The sequence below is a fragment of the Calypte anna genome, chromosome 1 (assembly GCF_003957555.1).
Source record: "Calypte anna isolate BGI_N300 chromosome 1, bCalAnn1_v1.p, whole genome shotgun sequence".
Classification (NCBI taxonomy): domain Eukaryota; kingdom Metazoa; phylum Chordata; class Aves; order Apodiformes; family Trochilidae; genus Calypte; species Calypte anna.
Genome location: NC_044244.1, coordinates 108,328,888 through 108,350,689, shown reverse-complemented (window position 1 = coordinate 108,350,689; position 21,802 = coordinate 108,328,888). Strand labels below are relative to the sequence as shown.

The 21,802-nt window shown below is 36.5% G+C and overlaps 1 protein-coding gene across 3 annotated transcripts in view; it reads right to left on the bottom strand.

The window, feature by feature from the left end:
- DYRK1A (dual specificity tyrosine phosphorylation regulated kinase 1A) overlaps positions 1-21,802 on the bottom strand; it is an 85,575-nt gene that overhangs the window by 36,956 nt on the left and 26,817 nt on the right. For all 3 annotated transcript variants that reach the window (XM_030446268.1, XM_030446277.1, XM_030446287.1), the window contains exon 2: positions 19,144-19,219. In XM_030446268.1, the coding sequence (XP_030302128.1) occupies positions 19,144-19,153 (10 nt within the window). In that variant the 5' untranslated portion in view covers positions 19,154-19,219. The remainder of the gene's footprint in view (positions 1-19,143; positions 19,220-21,802) is intronic.

Sequence of the window (21,802 nt, the reverse complement as noted above, 5' to 3'; positions counted from 1 at the left end):
CCCCTCCAAATGGAGTCTCTAAATGCAAAGACTGACAGACAGACTTACTCTGGAAGCCACTGCCTCTCTCTCTCTTCAAAAGCTGAACGCAGCTGCACAGCTTCCCTCTCTGCCGCGGTGGACTCAAGTGATCCTGTGCATGTTTTACTTCACTTTCCACAGCCCGACAGTGATGTGAAAGTGCTACTGCAATTCCCTCACCTGGGAGACTGCTGTTTGCGTGTTTCTCGTTCTCGAGTGCTCATGGAAGGTGCCTGACACGGGCAACTGACACCTCCTGTCCAGGTACACACTAGGTACAGGATACAAAGACACAGCGGTGGCAGCCTCTCTGTCTCAGCCCCTCAATGGACCGTGACACTTTTCTGCCCACCGATCAGCTAAAGGAGGGCTATGACTTTCTGGCAGCCACTAACCTGGGTCACTTTGAGAAGAGAGGCTCCGTTTCTCTTTATCAATCTCTATGACTCTCAAAACTTTCCACATCTGAATCACAGAATCTGCTTTTATTTAAAAGTGCCCAGAATCTCGGTTCCACAGCCCGATGCTAACAGAAACTAAAGTTTAACTGGCTTCCTCCTTTAGAAAATTTAACAACATAATTTTGGAAATCTTATCAGTTAAACTACTTAAGTATTTCCTTATATGTCCTAAATATATACAGTTATCTTAGTGTGTGCACCAACTCCTCTAAAACATAAAAAAAAGCAGCTCCATCTATTCTTTATTTCATGTTAACTTTTTAAACTAAATTACTGCTTTTTGATTTATGCTCATCTAACAAACCCTGGAACAGCACAGCAGCAGCAAGAAGCAGCAGTGTTATCTGACCATAGGCTTACAAGATTTTCCAAGCAATCCAGCCTGGGCCAGTACTTTGCAGCACTAATCCTTCTCCTAGTCTGCTCAACTGTCCTCTCAAAGTAATACTTTGTAATACAGCACTTTAGTAAGACTTCCTTGTATTGGTGCAGTGCCTTCTCTTTACCCCACCTCCAAAGAGAATATAAATAACATCACTTAAAATTTTCAGTTTACAGTGCACAACTAATTAAAGACTGAATACAAAATACCTGCTACACGGCAACACATCAAACCATACGATCCATACAAGAGGTGAAAACCACCTAATGTTTTCTACTTAAATCAATATCTGTGGCTAACAGCTAGCCTGACATCTAAACTTCACTTTTCATATTCCACATACATTTCCAGATGAACATAAGGTTAGCATATCTGAATATTTTTTAAAGTGCTCCTTTAATCTATTGTACAAATACATATATATTAAAAAAGAAATCTTTTCCTAAGCATAAAAATCATCAAGAGAAATAGAATAATTCAAGTCATTTCCCACTTGTAGTTCCTGAGGCACAAGATATATTTAAACAGTTGGTACAGAAAAAATGGAAAGCATCTACCATATCAATGTACAGCTAGCATGCCAAACCATTAATGTAAGAGCTAAACAAGGGATGAATACATCATGTGCAATAGTCTCACATGATATAAATTATTCAATACCTGACCAAAGAACACAGCTTTCAGGAGAGAGGGGGAGGATCTGAAAATACTTTCATAGTTTGAATAAAGACAGTATTATGATTTGATGCAAAATCTTTCTAACTTTACACCAAAGTTAAATAATCACATATATTTTCAAACTATTTCACTACACTATGTCAATCCAACTTGTATTCTGATGTTTACTATAAGGGTAAATTTCATCTGATACAGCGCTGAAAATTTTAAAATAAAACAAAATGCAAAAATGAAATTACTTAAAACATTGGCAAGCTTCGTTTCAGAATTTATGCTATGTCTTCTCAATCCATGTGCAGAATTGCAAGTCTTTTTGCTCTACTAATTTCAAACTGTCTATACACCACCTTATTTGGGATTGCTATGCTGGCAAAAAATTAACATATCATACACTTAATTCATGTCAAACAGAAGCATTTTCCAGTCTTCAATAGAAGATAGAAGGCTCTGTAAATGACAGATTGAACAACAAAAAAATAATCTACCATTATGAATTATTATTATGGGATTATGGGGAAATCTGCTGGTGTAATGATTCCAGGGAATGCCTTCAATGGCTGATTCCAGATATGATCTTAAAATAGTTCATTTCACTCTAATAGAAACTGATAGTACATACTAAGTTTTGGTAACAAACAGAGCAGTTCTGTTGCATTTGGAGAGAGAACACTCTTTTTGTACTCCACACTGAAAACCAGAATTCTTATAGTTTCTAAAAAACAATTCTTAGAACCTCCTAGGCATGCTGTCCACATTACAGTTCATAAGAATAATATTCAAAAATGGTTTTTCCTAACTCCAAAATCGACTGGAAGCACCAGTACTATTTTATGCAATAAAACATTCACAAGCTGTAAATACTATCTAAGCCATTTTTCTGCTTTGTTCTCAATGATTTGATAACTGATACTCTGACACCAGCATCTTACAATAGCCTTCTCAAGCCAGTCCTTACTTCCTGACAAACTTCAGACTTCTAATACCATTGAGCAACAAATCATTCTCCAGTAAAAATTTCCTTAGCTACAACTAATCACACAGAACTGAAACTAAAGTAAGAAATAAAATCAAGTACGAAAGTGAAAACCACATAAGTACAATGAAACCTCACAATTCCAAAATATTTATCTGAACGACCATTTTCCTACCCTTGTAATAATTTCTCTACTTAGTATATACACTTTTAAGTTTAAGCAATCAATTATTTCTATTTGCACCATTTTGAAGTACTATCTTTCAATGAGAAAAAAATTAGGTATGGTTGAGTATATACTTGCAACTAGCAACCAGCAAAAGACAGTGACCCCATGTCTCATTACTCTGAATAGTAATTCCATCCCAAAGAGGAGCTCATGGTAAATTGCATTCATTTCTCTTAATAAGAAAAATTTTAAAAAACTAAAAGTTTGAAACAACAAACACCTGCAAAACAAAGAAAAAAGCATCATGGCTCCTCTAGGATAACGCTATGATGTAAGACAATTATTTATGAAGCATAATTCATACATTTCCTTGAAATCTTTTCCTAGTTTGTAGTATAAAGTAAGCAGTGTGTATTAAAAAACTACAGCTATTAAAACTTGTTGTTTTTTTATTTATTTGTTTGTTTTTCACAGCAATAATAACAATGAGAGCAAAACCATACCTTTAGATTTTGTCTTCATTTTCATCTGCCTGCATCTAAGATCTTATTCCCCGGTTACAAAAACTCTGTAAGCAGGGACTGGAGTTCACATTTGCCATGACTGGGCTCCTGTTTTCCAGAGAGTGGCACCTTTCTCCTCTATGAACATTATGGAAGATGCATAAATCAAATGTGTGTCCAACTTCCATGCTTAAACTGTAACATTCAAGCCCTCTCTTTCCATCACTTTTTGGTTTTACATGCCATTTCTCAGCATAAGAGAGATCTGCCTGTCACAAGGACCTGCAGTATCAGTATGAGGAGCAATGCAGAGATAGCAAGGTACACTCTGGACACCAGAAAAGAAAGGTTACTTCAAAGGGAGTTCAGAAATGCAGTGGGGAGGGAAGAAATTTTTCCATCATTCCCCAACAGATATATAACCTACACCGAGAAAAATACAACCAGATGGTTAGACATGGTTTGGGGTCTGATTTGGGTTTTGTTGCTTCCACAGAGGTACAGAGGGAGAATATTCCACCTAAGCAAAAAAAAAAAAAACCCAAACCAAACTCGAATGTTTTTGAGAAAAGGACATAATGTAAAATAATTAATGGGATTCAAACACTAAACAGACAAGCAATTCTCCAAGGTTCAGCCAACAATTGTGTTCTGTCAAAAGATCATCACAAGTTTAGTTCATAGCATAAATGCTAACGAAGTTCTAACCCCTGCAGGCTTTTAATTCTTACAGAGTTTCACACACAACCATGCTAGTGGTGTGGTCAGAGTATACTTCCAGTTCCTAAGCACATACTGAACATTACATTTATAGGCACCAGACACGAATGTACTGTAATGCAAAAGAGCCATGATCTCCTAACCTGTCATGTTATCAGGGGTTTGGGCACTGTACATCAAGAAAAGTGAAAAAATTAACACTTCATGTCTTTATCTTAAAAGGTTAGGTATCAATGCATTTCAAATCTTCAGCATTACATTTACAGTGTTCTCAGTAAAGCAAAAGAATGAAATAGAATTTCACCTAATTTTGAAACAACAATATCTCTAGAACAGGAAACTTTTAAATCCAAACACTATTGTAATAAGTCATGTTATCTCTACAGCTCTATGAAAAGAATGGGCATATATAGCTAATGCTTATGAAATGCCCTGATTCATGTATGGCAGGCAGCTACCACAGTAAGGACTCTGACACACATACACTTGAAGATGCACATCATAACAGCATGACTCTTCTCTAGCAAGCAGATCCTAAGATAAGAGAGAAAAAGTCTGAAGTGCCCTCCTCCCCATGACTGAAAAAGCAGACTTATTAGGCTGAGGGCTATGTTAAGCTATTGTGAGAAAAGATGCCTGAAAAGAGGTACAAAAGGAATGTTACTGACAGCAAGGCATAAACGAGAGTGGTTATAAAACAATTTTCAAATTAATAGGACCTCTTGTTACTACAGTGATGAATGTTGGTGGAAAAATATCAAACAAGCATAGTATCTGTCACCTGTAAGATGTCTGGAAAAGAAAATGAGAACTAGGTACCTTAGTATAGATACCTAGTAGGTACCTATACCTTAGTATAGGTACCTAGTAGACTCATCCAGTAGACCACCATTGGGCCTCAATTTTTACCAAGTGCATATAAGAGTTTAAAAACCTTTAACAAGAAAATAAAAAAAAAAAAGAGCAATATTGTTTATCACACTCAAAAAACACTGCAAAAAATCAGGACTTGATGCAGAATGTGCAGAAAAAATCCAAACCACCTGCTACTGCTTTATACCATCAGTCATTATGCCAAGCAGTGGCAACACATGAAGCTGCTATTTGCCAAAGCATCTGGGTTGAAAGCAATACGGTGTTGTTCACTGGCACTGCTGTACAAGCTAACATAGAACTGTTTCAAAATGTCAATCTCATATAGGCTCTTCAAGACTTCTGTAAGAAAACACTACAATTCTGAGCAACTTGAGAGAGCCCTACCACATACATACACAAGGCACAGTAGAGGACTTCTTTTTCTTTACCTCACACAAGAGTAAGAGGAGGCTTCCTAGTACCTCTAGTAACAAAAGACAGTGGACAGGAATGGAAATATTGCCTTTGCCATTATCTGCAAGCAGGAAGCATGGTAGGCTCTTGACAATGTCATGGTACTGGCCATTGTTAGCCAATGATCTAGGATTTCAAAACGTCAGCAACAATTAAACCTTATGCTACAAAATGGGAATCGCAAAAAGATAGAGCTACACAAAGACTGATGATAAACAAATTGTACTAGAAGGACACAAGTCAGAGATAGCCTTCTTCATGTCCTGGTAATTATTTCACTTTGATTTCTACAACTGTAAAGAAGATGGAGAACAACGTAGCCTGATCTGTCTTCCTACATAAGTATGTCCCAAAGGCCAAGGAAGGATTTCTCTGAAATGCTCAGAAATGCAAAGAGAAAGCCAGCCAAGCCATCTTCTTGGGCATGAGAAACCACTTTGCTGTAGCAATCAAGTCCCCAGTCAGCTCCACTCCAACCTTTGGAGATTCTCAAGATAAGTAAAGCCCTCAGTAGTGAACCACTAAGCTCATTCATTATTTGGCCAAATCACTGTGTTGTCTATAGACAAGAAAACTGTCTTAATGTTGGCCCAGAGTTTAACTGCAGAGACTGCAGTTTTGGTTGCATATGCTCTCTTTTTCTTACAACTTTCATAAATGGTCAGTCTAGCATGTTTATGGGTATGAGTGAACATCTCTTGAATTCTCAATAGGCCTGAAAAACTTTGGATACACCTTGCAAGAGAAAGGGAGATTAGTCTTCTGTCCACAAATGAAACCAAAATTCTGCACCAGACTAATGATCAGGCCCCAAAAGCCCTTCCTCAAAAGGCATAGGATTCAAGATGCTTATTTGGCTGCTTGTTTCTGAGGCTGAAAAATGTTATGTATGGAGAAAATCTTGAAACTTGCTGAAGCTATTCTTTTGCCTAGGGTTTAAAGCTCCAAGAAATAGAAGACTAAGCTAGACTCTGCTCATCATCAGAAGAGAGTCATAGTATCTTCCTGTCATGGGAAGAACTCTTCCACACAGCAGTGCGACCTGAGAGGTTCCAACAACCTTGTTCAGTCTATGCTGAGGCGTTTCTCTACACATTTTATCTTCAGAGTTTCCAATATCCTGTTTGAAGAGGAAATAGGGAAGAAGTCTACTTTGGTATGCTGCAATTCTTTTATTGACTGAAATGCAGGATCAAAATATTTCAGTATATTGTCTTAGTGATGATGAAGGAAAAACACTCAACTATCTAACCTTGACATGGTAAAGAAATAACAAAGTAAGTGAGTATGTCTAGGCTAATGTGTGACAAGAAAGAATGTAAGCTTTGTATTGAATACTACTATAAGGGAAAAGTCCCTCAAATGTAAAGTAATAGTTTTACACTTCCACTTTTCCCTTTGCACTTTTCTCAATGGACATTCTCCCGTCTGTCTTTCTCAAGGACAATACAGCTATGATAACTTTCAAGAAACCATGCAAACATGTTTCTGCATATGGAACAGAATTTTTAGAAGTCCTCTAGTACTGACCAAAATTCCTACTGAAATAATGTGGAGCTTTATCATTTGGCTGTAACAGACACACAGCTGTGCAAATCCTACAGGGTCAGACCAGATGATCCTTGAGGTCCCTTCCAACCTAACATCCTATGATTCTATGACTTAAACAAAGCTTTTGAAAAGATCTTAAATAAAAATACAAATTTCAGCATGTGTGTCCTAATATGTCTGTATTTGCCTTTCATGTAACTGAGTATGGTGTCAAGTTTTAATTTATTTACTACTACCAAATATTTTAATAACTACCTATGTATATAATCTATGAAGTTTGCAGTGCTACTGTATAGACACTAGGCTCAAAACAGGGAAAGACAGAAGCTTCCCTCTTCATTTTGTACATTAGTGAGTTTGCCCAGCAAAATTCAGCTAAATTTTATCAATTCTGATAAAAAAGTTAATGGTTCTGCTTCTTACTGCACTCTGTTCAAACAAATAAAGAAAAGCTTTATGAGAAAAAAACCAGAACACCTTCCATCCTTCCATCACTTCCAAAAATGCCAGATAGATGAGTTCAGATCAGTGATTGGGAACAGTTAATCCAAATTATATTCTCTGTCCATCAGCAGAAGGGGCAATTTGCCTTGAAGAAACAGGTATGCTTTCTGTGCTCACATGCACACATATGTCTACTACTTAGTTTCTAAATCCTGAAGGAACAATCACAGAGTCTCAAAGAGTAAGGTTGAGAATTAAAGAACGTAACTTGAAGATCAATAGTCCGTAGACCCATGCATACAACTCCCTTCTGTAATTAAGTAGATTGGGTACTCCGGTCATTCTGTCTACTTAGATGCGGAACTAGACAGACAGCACCTAATTACTGAAGGCCAGAAGCATGTTAGGCATAAAGATTTGTGCTTAGAAGTTAACATGCTTGTCCTTTCCCCTGTAACTGTACTGAGGACCACAGGATGAAACTGAAAAAACACATGCCCTGACTTTTCAGAAATGAACATGCTGATGCTTCTCGATAGACCATATTAGAGAGATGCTTCTAATGACAATTTAAGGAATTCCTCATTCTCAAAACCTGATCAACTCTCTAAAGATATTTTCTATCTTTGAATAAGGAAAGACAGACCTGTGTCAGAGGTTTCATTAAGGCAAAAGGTGCAATACCTGTCTAGTTGCCTGGTCTCTGATGAAATTCAGCTGATTCATTAGATAAATAACTACAAAGCTAATCTTGAAAAGATACTAAATCACTTTGTTAAGTAGCCTGTACATAAGACATCAATTTGCTAAAAACGCTTAGATAAGGAGGAGATGAACCAGCTTCCTAATGGTTAGCCACAGATTCTTGGAAAGATTGAAGTTACTACTCATCTGTTATTGAGGGTAATGTGGATTTTTTATGGCAAAAAATACTGCTAATAAACTCGGATCTTTGGAAAAAAGTGTAATACAAACTAAAACAATGGAATTGTGTATGAAAATAGGCTTAAAACTATAACCAACCTGTAAATCACAAGTAAGTGCAAAGTGGTAATTCCATTCCCTTCTCTACCAATTCCTTTTCTTCCTCTGAAAAAATTGTGAAGCATATTTTTTGTTCTTATTATATACAGTAGAGATCACTGAGTTACGGGGCACAAATTATTCCTGTGCTGTCTTAATATACACTGAGTTTTAATATGCATCTGAGTGGAATACCTGTATCTAGAGAGAAAGACTTCAAGTAAAAAGTCACTATAAATCTAACAGTGTTTTTTGACCCAAATCACTTTTCTAGACGAAGTTAGCTCCCAAATTCTATTTAAGGAAACTGCATTCCATTGAAAAAGTGAAGTATTTAGTTAGCTACATTTTCGTGGCACCTCTTCTTGAATGCAGTGTCAGAATTTTTGCATTTGGTTGGCAGCCTATAGAGGATCTGGATTTCTCCCAAGGAAAAAAAAAATAAAAAAATTTAAGTTTTACTCCTTGCCTTCCCCTGGAGCTCCACATGCCTCCAGACATAGAAGAAAACACCAAACAAACAAAGAACACAACTACTTCTTGCCTTTCTCAAGATTCAAACAGTTGTTGCCTGGGGCCTTTTGCTACCAGTATCTTCTAAGAATACAAAGCTGAACACAGCAGTATAAACCAAAGTTGTAGAATCCTCACTTGAAAATTGACCAATTGACTTTGGTATGAAACAGCCTCTTTTTCTGAGGAAAATCTCTCTTCTTCAGAAAAGAAGTCATGACAAGAACAACTTTACAGATACAATTTGTCAGAAGATGGAAGAAAAGAGAACTTTTGAAGAAATCCTACAGAAAAGGAGCACAAAATTCTCCCTGGCTTTGTAAGAAGGGAGAAAAAGAAAAGTCCTGCAGTTTCAGGTCAGGAAAAGAACTTAAATATATACACATTTAATGTATACAGAACAAAAGATAAAACAGCGTTTTCTTTGTCTTGACCAGAAGAAAAAAGCTTCTTCTTCCAAAGGGAAAGAAAAAAGGATTCTACCAGTCCTCCTTTAAGAACCAGTAAACAACAAGAGACTTAATAGTTCAATAAACATGGAACTAACAGCTGTGTACCTATACTAACAGCTTGATCTGGGCTGAAGAAGGTTCCTAAACACAGAACTACAATCCACAGTGTTTGTAGAACGTTAGAGCATTCATAGCACCCATTCCAACTAGCACTCTTCCCCAGTAACTCCTGGGAATGTGTGGCAGTCAGCATGTTCCAGGAATCCTTCCCAATAGGCAGCTTTCAGGCAGCCACCCAGTTTTACAGGCTAGGACAGTTAACTAGCACAGATGTGTGCTGTTCCATGTGATCAGCTTCAGTGACTGGGAACATTCAATTTACTAAAAGAGAAGTGGGCTTTCTTGCATGTGAAATTTTATTCTTAGATCTCTTCTGACTGTGTCTGCTCTTGCAGTTCTCTTTCGGTGTACTTTACATAATAATGTCTTCTATTTATGTTGAGAAAAATCTTCTAAATAGTAAAAATGCCAAAACAGAAATGGTTCAATTGTGAACACATCTTTTGTAAAATACTGGGGGGCTGAGAAAGAAGGGAGACATGTCAAAAGCTGTAGTCTAAAAAAGCCACTGCTTGCTTGAAAATTTTGACCTGATGAATCTGTTTCTCTGCAAGGTGCTTGGTTAGAAGAAGCCAGTGCTCTAATCACACAACTGCAGAGTGAGATGAAAGGACAGGTACAATTAGTTGATAGTGAGTATCACCAAGTGCAAAACATATATGCAAGGATCTTCACAAACCGGTCTAAACTGAAGCACATGAGACCACCTTGTATTTTTTCAGTTATTTATCAGAATCACATTAATACCAGAATCAAAATATTCCTTCAAAATCTCTACATGCCAATTTTGAAAAACTCTATTTTGGAGAAAACTCCAGAGATCTGAATATTTACCTCAAAAGACACCACAGCTTTTGTACAGCACCTTCTCAGATTAAGAAATACAGTTAAACTATATACTCTGGAAACATCAATCTACTCAGGTAAGTCTCCAAGACTTATACAGCATTATAAAATAATTATTTCATTTTACACAGGGAGTTTTAGAAATGTATAACCTAATATTAAGAAACAAGAGTAAATCAGTTAATAGATTACGTTCTTACTTAACATATAGCCCATTTAAAGCATCATCTTAACATAAAAATACAGAACACCACCTAAAACAAAGCTGTAAATGTATGTATGATGGGACATCTGTTGCTTTTCACAGACATTTTGATAAACTTGAATTAGTGAAATATTTCAAAAGGCAAACTCACCCTTTCCTTCCAAGCTAGTACAAAGCCTCCATACTATTGGAAGGTACAAAACTTGGTAAATGTTTGTTTAATATATATAATTTTTTTAATAATCTGACCTAATATTCTATATCTACATGAAGATATTGCTAAACAGTTCTATATTAAATCCACCTAAATTAAGGATCTTATCCACTTATCTACATTACTAGCAAGTCAGGACTCATATATTAGTAAAAGTAAGCATGATTTCACTGCAGTCTCTGTTCAAGCCATCTACGCATATTAACTGACCTTGGAAGAGCACGAAGATGGATTGAAGTCCTACTACAAATAAGCTACCATTAGAATCCATCAAAATATGGTTTATTCATCCAAATTCTTAGGATTCTTCTGTCTATAGATATTCATGTATTGCTGGAACCCTTGGAATGGTGGGACAGCCTGAGGAACTGCGGACTGTAACCACACTATTACAATGCCGCTTCTCTCCTCAAATGCCTTATTGCCTGAATAACCAGGTAAAACATCACGTGTGTCCCCCAAAGAGGTAAGAATGAAACCAACTTCACCTACCTTTGTGAACCCAATCCTTCTACTTCATTCCCTGGCAAAGCACAACTATTGATCCTTCCACATTACATTTCAGAGGTAGTGCAAACAAGTGTCAAGTACACTCCAAGACAGCGGCCACAAATAGGCAAGATGTGTGAATATGTTAAGTCTCTTTGATGTTAGTAAAGACACTGTGAGACAAGCTAAAAGTGTAGGGTGCTGTACCAAAGTTTAGGTGGGTTCAATAAGGCAATAAAAGAGAAGTCAAGAGGATGCAAAAAAGAAACCAGTTAGGTGAACCAGAACTAACCAGTACAAGTAGAACATAAAACTATGCTTGTATCCTTAGTGGGACTTTAAGGACCTTGTATCCTTTAAGGGACTCCCATTAAGCAATTTGTTAGGAAAACAGAGGCATAGATTTTGGAGCGGGAGGGATGGGGAAGGCAGAGAAAATCATACACATACCTCTCTTCTGTGTTGGGAACAGAACTGCTGTCACCTGCTCCACCTTTATAGCAAATATGTTCAACAGGTGTCCCTTATCTGCTATATACTAAAATCTAGATCTTTGAAGATACCTAGGTACTTAACTCCTTAACTTAGCAAAAGGTCGACAGGAGTTAGGTACTGGGCCTCAGAAACATGGCTTCAGAATGTCACTTTGGCTGATCAATGTATGCTGTGCTGTGTATTACCTACTGTTGACAGGATAACTGAAAGGTCAAAATTCCAAATGTGATGTTTTACCACGACTCATAAAAATAAATTATTCCTTTTTGCTCTCTAATCTAGTCATTGTCCAAAACATATCACCAAATAAGTATTTTTGAGTGTCAAGATGAAAATCTGAGAACTGAAACACTCTCAGTTTTATGGCATTTTCCAAGTTATGCTCTTTAGTACAGAAGGTTTTAACTAGACCCACTTAGCTTATGTCTGAACTGCACCTAGCAAAGTAAAACAGCTGACAAGTATGTCCTTAAGTGTTCTTACAGAAGTATCAAAGCTAATAGGCATGGATAGTTGATACATATTAAGATATGGAATCTACAGTAAAACCTAGGAAGAGGAATGCTTACTCACCTACATATAACTAGGCAAAAATCTCCACCATCAAGTCTTAGCATATCTTATGTTGCTTTGACAAGGTGGTAATATATTGGCTTGCATACCAGTTAGGCATCAAGCTAAAAGAATTCATGGTCAATAGTGTCTGAAAAAATAGCATTTAATATAGCCATATTAAAAATTCAGGGATCAAATGAACCAAGAAACAGCAGGCTGGCTAGAAATAGAGAAATAACAGTTTTTAAGAATGCCCAGTTTCAACAAGATTTATGAACACAGTTCTTGCACTACATCTACCTGATAAAAGTACTGTCAGTATGATTCCGACCAAGCAGTGTGAAGTACTAAGGACAGGCATTTAAGAGAGCCATCCTATTGCCTCTTTCTCTGTATCTTAAAACTGAACCCAAAAATATAACTGTTCAGTGATGGATAGAGAGGGCATTTACTATTGACTGCATGATTTATAAAACAGGATACCTCCTAGAAATGCTGATCCCCTTGCTGATGGATTCTACACCAGATATGCTGTGGAACTGAAGTAGTGCATGTTGATGTTAAGCCACTGTTAACTTTATTAGTGCCAGGACTAGCCAAAACTGATTAATTTAATGAATTGTGTCTCCACAGATAGAAAATCCACATGCAGCTATTGCTGTGTGCAGTGAAACATTTGCACGCTAGGATGTACTTTAGGAATCCAAGACTTTGGAGGCAATTCTTAGAAAGCAGTAAAGGGCAAGCCCCTGAGCTAGTGTTGCCTGTTACTAAGTTCAAGGGAAGAAACTTCCTCTAGATGTAAACCAGTGGCCTTCCCCCAAGAAGCATAAGGCCAAGATTCACTTCAAAGCCTGTCCCCACTCCTGACTTCACCCAACAACCTCCTAACCCAGGCAAGCAGCATCACTCTGTGAATGCAGTTAGCTACTAAAAACACAGGGAACAGCAAAACAGCTGTCTGCTGTACAACATGATGCATGTCAGAAATGCTCACCATAGCAAACACCTGAGCCAGTAAGTCAACATGATGTAGCACAATGCTGAGACTGTATTAGCAGCTCTAAATGCAGTCTAGCCATCCCATTACTGTGTTACCCAAGAGAACCTTCACTTTTCATTCACGGGCTGAACACTCTGACACTACATGGGCTTCTTCATTAGTGCTGCTCATTTGATGACATTAAGGGCAAAAAGAAAGACTGTATTTGTGGTGTTACATTCGTGGTAGATCTTAGGCATAACTCAGTGGACTGACCAATAATCTGGAAATCTACAATGGCTTTTATAATTGTTAAGACTGCAATTCTTAATCTGAATTTGAATTTTTTGTTAAAAATCAGATTTTTCTCAAAACTCAGTGAGTCTTTGTTATTGGAAGCTGGAAACAGAAATAAATTTCAACCTCACAATATAGCTGCTGGAGCTCTACTGTTCATTAAAAAGAACATGTCCTCATCACTTTATACTTTGCTGAAAGTTAACCAAAAAAAAGTTTTTAAAGACAATATTAATAGAAATTACTTTTCCAAAACACTAGAACTACAGATGTGTATCTTTAAGACACTTGTACTTCAAGCATTATGCAGCAATGCTTTTGAAAGAACAAAGCTTCTCTAAATCTCCTATCTCATGGCACCCTGAGCTGACAACTTGGCTGCAGTGGCTAGAGATCTGCAATCCCCTCCCCTCCTTGCCATCCTGAAGATACAATCTTCTGTTGACTACTACCAGCCAATGCCCCTGTGAGCCCCACTGAGCACTCTTACAAACAGGCCAGGAAAGAGTATTTCAATTACTCTTGCTGCAAAATACAAATGAAACTTCCAGATATGAAGATACCAGGCTACATTTCTATGTCAAAACCCTGGACCAGGATACTGTTGTCACTTGTTTTTTCCTAGATGAGGACTGTGGCTTAAAACCTAAATCTTCATTATAAAAGGTACCAAGCAATTTTGGAGGAGGGGAAAAAAAAATCCCTTTTCCTCTAAATAGGCAACTTCTTTTTTAAATATGGATGCATGAATCTAACTTTAGCTGTCCAGGTTTTCATATTTCTGATCCCAAATACAGAAAGTAGAGCATTAATCTAGTCTCTTGACTTCAAGGTTATTATTCATTGAGGTCAATGACTCCATCTCTGAAAAGCAGAACTTCCACTTTCAGTATGATAACTGTTGCCCTTCAGTAAGCAACTGTGTCCAACTTGTTCCTGACGGCTTTCTCACAGCTGCTGACAAAAAAAACCTAACAACCAGAAAGACAGCACGAACAACCCCTGCAAAGGGAGTTATCTATGTAAAAATAGTGGTTAACCAAAGAAGCATTCTTATTCATGCAAAGTGCTTATTAGATACCTATATTTAAAACTTCCACTACTAATGAGCAACCCTGTCTCTTACGTTATTTTCTTGGTATCTTCTGTTTATGTTAAACTTCTGTTTATCTGCACAGCCAAAACCTGAATAACCAACAAAAACTGCCTGTAATGATACAGTCAAATATGTGAACAAGTTACTAACAGGCAGCATAAGTCTAATTGGAATGAAAGTCACCAACGAGAACTAAACCAGAACTAGTCCATACCATGCATACTTCAATGTGGAATTAGCACACAGGCCAAATGTTTGCTTCTTCACAACCTAGTTCTGGTGTTATGCCAAGAGCATACATGTCACAAAAGACACTCCAGGTATGCAATTACTTCAGTGGAATCACAGATAGTCATCATTTCCACAGGAAGATATAGGTAAGAGATAATAAAATGGTGCCCCAGTAAGTTTCTGGAATTCCTTGGTAAAACTTAAAGTAGTTCTCAACAAACTAGTCCAAAGGTGTATTAGTAGATCTGGTATAATGTAATACAAGATACAAAGCAGCAATACTGGACACAGTTTTTTCTGGCTACAGAGTAACAGTGGGGGTTTTTTGCTTTGGTTTGTTTTTTTACTACTGACACATATATAAACATTCTTCAAAATAGCTACAGGCTCAATGAAATCAGTAGCTAAAATATTAGGAATACAAGACATGAGAGACATGGCCCAATTCTAAATTTTCATTCTATTCTTACATAAAACTAATGCCTGAACACTTGCGAGGCTATGAACTCAATCTAATCCAAGAATTTCCCAGAAGTCTTTAGTCTGCTTTTGTTATATTTTAATAAGTAAAGCAGCTGGGAAACAAAAAACAAACCAAAACAAAACAAAAAAACCCAACCAGCAAAACAAACAAACAAAAAACCCGCCACCACCCAAGATTATTGAACTTAATTACACTATTTTTACATCTTATAGCACTTGCTTGGTTCTTGACATCTCTGGTGCATTCAATATATTTTCACAAAGAAGAGAAAAATTTGATACAGCTACTATTTTTATCTGGTTTTTACTTCAAATCGACCCATGAAAATGTGGGTGTGTTAAAAAAAAATAAAGTAAGATATAATGAATTCTACCGCACAATTAAAGTAACTACCCTGCACTTCTTTTAATGAATTTAACATGATCAAAACTCTGGATCAATTTACACAGGCATAAGAATTGAACAAAACCGTTGTAGTATTTATATACTCTCTATGTGTATTTAAGACATAACTGATAACAGTTACCCTGCTTCCATGCTGCCTTTAGTATGCAAAAATGTCCTAAACAATGTCATTCAATGGTCTTGTACAACATTTAAATCCAGAAGAGAGATCTGTTGTGTTTTAATACTAAATGCATCATCATCAAAAAACAGTTCAGAACACACAGAGTCATTCTCCTTCCCTTCGGCTTTCAAGAACAATACTTCAACAGTAACTGTTACCAGTTAATCTCTTCTGAGAGGATCAGCATGTGGTGTTAAGGAATGGATCCTTCTGGAACTTGTACTTTTGTTTTAGTAGATCTATACTAGTCCCTTACACTTTCAACTAGGATATAAATCCTTTTCTTACAAAGGTTAAGAAACTGCAAGAAGCTTTAAATTCTTCAAAAATCTTAAAGATCAGACAACTAATTATTTTTAGTTACATCTTCCTAGGCTGCAGCTAACTTGAAAAACCAAAACCTAACTTTAAAAGTTCTTTGTTATAAAACTCATCTATTTTTATAAGGCAGAGAGGAAGAAAAGAGGAAGAAAAAAGTAACAGCCAACCACACTGTTATACTCACTTAACAGGTGTGGGCAAGACATAGCAACATCTTTGAAAACATGAACTTTTAAACCCAAGTTGACTCCTCACTTCTAGGTACAGAACACAAACCCAAAGCTGATGCTACTTACACCATAAAAAGCAAATATTTGGTAGTATGATTATCAGCATAGTAACCACAACCATCATTGTAGTAATATCATTGGCACTTATGACTCCTTACTTTGAGAAAATGTCCTGGAGTGACTATGTTTCAAAGTACAAATTTAAAAGAAAAATTCACATTCTGAAAATATTTTTTTATCACTAGCCACATTTTAAGGCATTAAGTGTTATCCCAACACGCATTTTTAGTGTAACAGTATGTCTGAAACATAAAATTAGCTTTTCCTATAATGAGCTGAATCTCCAGCTTTGCTTTTTTCAGGGTGTTTTGCAGAAAGCAGTATCCTATAAAATCTATGAATCAACAAGAGTGACAAAAAGGAACTATTGAAAATCTTTCAGTACTCCAAACGGTATTTTAAAGAGTCCTTCTCTATCTGTATCCTACATATCATAGGTGCTAAGAATAGGAAAAAATAAGTCAGATATGCTGCATGTTTGCTTTCTTGCTTAATCAAACTGGAAAATAAGGTTCAATATAACCATTTCTTCCTATTTTCTATTGCTTAAAGCAGTGGGTCTTAATACATTCCTGTATTTGCAGCTTAAGTGGTAATAAAACATTTAAGTATTCCAAGTTTGAAAAACAAGAAAAATCCTCTTCCTCAAGAGAACTGTTCCCCCCAGTTACACTGTGGTTAATTTTAGGGTTTTATAGTAGGTCTATTTCCAGTGAAGTGAACATTATAACAAAGAACTTATTTACCCGATAGAGCCTTTCATCCTTTAACCAAAGGTAGCTGAGACATTACGGGGCATCTCAGATCAGTCACCCTCAGAAGCCAAGCTATATTGAAACTGCAAAAGTATCATCCTCAATAACCACAAGACCTTTCAATTTCTGGCCTGAGCTCTCACTAGCTACTTTGATCAGCAATCATATGACTCTTGCTGCTACTGCATTACAAAATAATTACAGTACATTTTTTCATTTTAAGGTATGTGAATCGTGCTTATTCTCAGAATCTAATACTGGCTCTCCTAATAAACAGAGAACTGCCAATAAATTGTACTTGTATAAATTCCAACTTACATGACACATCAGAAGTCTGAAAACTCTTTGTCAAGGTACCATTGTTTTTCATTATTTATTATGGAACTTGTAAATAACAGATTTGGGCTTTAGAAGATAGAATTTCTATCTAAAATTCAAAACCTTGTATACATTTCTATTCCTTAAGCTCCAATTCTGCAAGCCCACCATGACCAGAAATCGTGATGAAAACTTTGAGTTTAAAAATACAATATGAAACTTAATTTTCTCAAATAGTGTAAGATACACAAGGTACTATTTTATAGTATTATCTTTCCTTTCAGTTGTGGGATGAATGCTTCTAAAGCTTTCAAACCACTTTTCCAATATTTCAGTTGGGCTGTATTTTAATCCACACTGCAACAGCAAATGACCTACAATGTTAACAATGGCAATGACTGACTACTAGACAGAGCTCCACAAATTTGACAGGAGATAGAAAGATTTAGTTTTGAGACTTTAAATGCTATTCCTCCAGATTTATATATTTAAAACCAAATAAATATAACTTCAGAATATTTTTTCTTTCTCCTCGTCTTTGCTGCACCTAATTTTAGAATTCTTCAGACCCAGTTTTACTTGAAGCTATCAACATACAACTTACAAACATTCAGCTGAAATGAACGAATGTTTAGTTTTCACAGAACCAAATATTCACTTGCAGCATCTTGGCCTTAATCCAACATACTCCATGTAAATATACCCTCTAAAGCTGTTTATGCATGAACAGCTGATGCAACTGAAAACTGTCAATCAGGAAATGATCTGCATGCATACATAAATCTATCTAGCTTTTTTTCCAACCCCTACGATTCATGGGTTTTAAAGCTGAACAAGCAAATGAAAGATGTCTTATGTGTACTTCACTATTATAGACCTCAAAATATAAGCCATAGATGTATTCATTGCTTTAAAAAGGTCACAAGGAACTATAACAATACTCACCTACAACTCCGATTTTATTCTACTTCTGCTGACTGCTATTTTTATGTTGAAGTATTAACCGTATTTCCAGTAAAAATAAGCTATTTAATCTGCAAACAGACTTGCAGCTTACAGTATTTTTATTAGCAAAAACCAGAAGAATGTCCTTAAAAAATATATATCAACTTTAAGAACATATAGTGACTTTCCAAGATCTTCAAAGATCATACCCTCAGTACTTGAGATATTTTACAGTTACTGGATATAATCATGTAATAAGGAATAACAAACTCCTAGCTATTACTTTGCTATGCTCCTTTTCAGATGGATCTGTAAAATTTCTTTTAAAAAAAGTTAACAAATGAAATGGGTGTCACTAAACAGGTGACATACATCTATCTATTGGCAAGCAGGGGTATTAAAAGGAGGTAGTAACAAACAAGACCAGACTAAAAGCAGCACCTGTAGTTTGCATCTTTAAAAGCAAATCCTCATTTTTGCATAAAGCTTTGGAAACAGTACTTCCAAATTCCAAAGTATTCCCATTTTCTTTCTGGACAGTTGCAAAATAGCTTCAAAGTGCAAAGAAAGATTTCAGAATTCCACAGGTTCTTAAATTTTCTACTAAGGTTGGAATGGCACATGTTGAGGGTACAGAGAACGAAAGTGAAAGAAAAAGTAGATCAAGAACATCAAGGATTTTCCCTTCCAAAAGCCCTTGAAAATAAAATCACCTGTATGCATCGTCTTCTTTCAAGTCTCATATCATCCTGCGGGGGTGTGGGGGGCAGGGGAGTCCAGCAGCAAACACTGCAAAATGAAGAAAAAAAAAATTAAGTAAATGTAAATGAAAACTAATAAGATACCTAAAAACCTGTAAACCTCTATTCTGCTAGATCTACACAGTGCTTAGAGTTCAGTCCTAGCTCTAAGGTGTAACCAGAGCTAAACCAAGAACGTTTCCAACAGTGAAAGTAGGGGTAGCATTGAGACGATTGTCTTCCACTATCATCTATTGTTTGAGAAACATGATCGAAGTGTTGAGATTTTAGGATTAACTTAAATTCCAGCTGTTCATTGAACAATTCTGAAAATTAAGGCCACCCGAAAAGGCTCTTCTCACACCTGCAAAACTGAAATTATTGATAGTTACTCAACTTTGCAAAGCCCTTAAATTTGTGGATTTTTACAGAAAGTCAGAACACCATTTATAAAACACAACTTAAGTTCCAAGGGATTTTACTAAATCAACAAACTAAACACACATAAATCCATAAATGTAGTTTTCTCCTCCTATCTCACATGAAATTGAATTAGGTTCCCTTTGCATTAAATTGAAATACGCTCAGACAAATAAAATTACAACTTTGTACAAACCACAGGAATATAAAGACATGAACTTCTAGGAAGAAATCGCTATAAAAAGTTAAAAAGAATTGTGGGAATGTGCCAAGAAGACCCCCCAACCCAAACCAGCCAAAGCACAAAGTCAACAAGTAACCAGCCAGCCTTTGGTCAAAGTCGAGTATTTGCTTTTCACTTGCTCTTCAATGAAATATTGTTGGTAATTACAACTTATGAAAATACCAAAACCCTCTACAAATTACTAAGCATTTTAGAGAACCTAACAGTCAAACTGTCAAATCTAGATTTATTATTATTTAAACACCTCCTGATACATGTAACTCCAAGAAAGTGTTTCTACCCTAAAATGCACTTAGATACTGCAATTTGAGCAAGAAAAGTTGCAGCTCACTCCCTTCTTTTTTCTTCTTTAAGCACTACATATACCCTAAGCCCAACTAGCTTTCTGCCACTACACTGGCTTGTGCCACAGAAACCTCACACACAAACACACACAAAGGGGTGTTAGGAAGACAATGAACAATTAGTTATGCGATACGTGTAGGAATATATGTTGCAGTGGTTCTATGGTTATTTTATGAGCATATAAGTGAATTCTTCTTGTCATGCCTCTGAAAGAGAGGGAACAAACCAAAACTGGTCATCATCCCACATTTAACAGCCTTAGTTTTTGACTCTTGAAGTTTCAGAGAGACCCAGAATGCTTCTGTCACATTCACAGTAGCCATGAACTTGGCAAGGCTGATAAATACTGAGTAAGGCTTCTCAAGATCCTACAAACTAGGCACTCTCATGCCTAAATCTCTTCAGCCTGGATAGAAGATTCAGTCTTGTACATATTTGCAACGCGTATACAGACACAGTGTCTCACACTGAGCTCAGTGCCACTAAGCCCAGCACAGGCAGTCACTTCTGTTCAAAAACAAGAAAAAAAGGAAGAGCAACCTCTTCTTTATACTAAATAATCTCTGGTTTTAAACAAACAAGAGAGGTTCTGAAGCACCATGTCTGTATGTCCAGCCTACATGGCTATGTTAAGGCTACAGAGCTATAGTCCCATTTTTGAATACTCTCTCTGGCCAAGATATTTAACTGCAGCATGTGTGGACACTAAGATTATAGAAAACCTTTTCCAGTAGTAGCTTCAAGGACTGAAAGTATTGCTCTTTTGTCTTTAACAGCTAGCACCTCAAATACAGCAGGGATCACCTCTCACTTATATGAGTACAAGACCAACTTCAATACTAATCCAGCTTAGTCCAAATTATTAACAAACTTAGTTTAAGCAACGCTAGTTGATTTCCAGCCACAACAGATTGTAGAGCATTCATAATTGTCTTCTGCCAGTTCTAAAATGTGAATGGTAAGCTCCAAAAGCAGCACATTAGCACATCTCCAGTGCTTTACAACAGGCTGATGTTTTATCAAAGTGCCTGCAAAGCTAGCAACTCACTGCTCTGTCGTGGGCAACTGTCAGCTCTGTCCCAAAAATTAAGAGAAAATCTATTGGTAAGAACATATTACCCAATAAACACACAAACTATCAAGGTATAGCTACAGAACTTGGAATCACAGTTAATTTTGAAAAAGCAACTTCATACATATGGGAAGTTATGCTTTTTGCTGACTGAAGATTAATCTAGAATATTTTAAGATCACTTGTAATACTAACTCTAAAAGTATCTTGCAAAAAAAGAGAAACTAAACAGGAAAGGTAACACACAGTTCTGAAATAGTTTAGAATTTAGAAGATTAAGTTAGAGCTGCCAGCAGTAAGGAGGAGTTATAGCTACATCAGCAAAGTTATTAACAGTTTATTAACAGAGAAACAACAAATCCATCAACTTCATAGCTACCCAGCAAAACATACCCATCACAAACCAATTAATTTCTTCTGTCCAACCATTATAGCATTCTGGAGAACTGGACAAATAGTATGGAATTAAGAGCCAGGGTGGAAAGGCTGCTGCCTTGTATTCCAAGAAGGGACTCACAACATAAAATTAATTTTAAAACATCAGCAGAGAA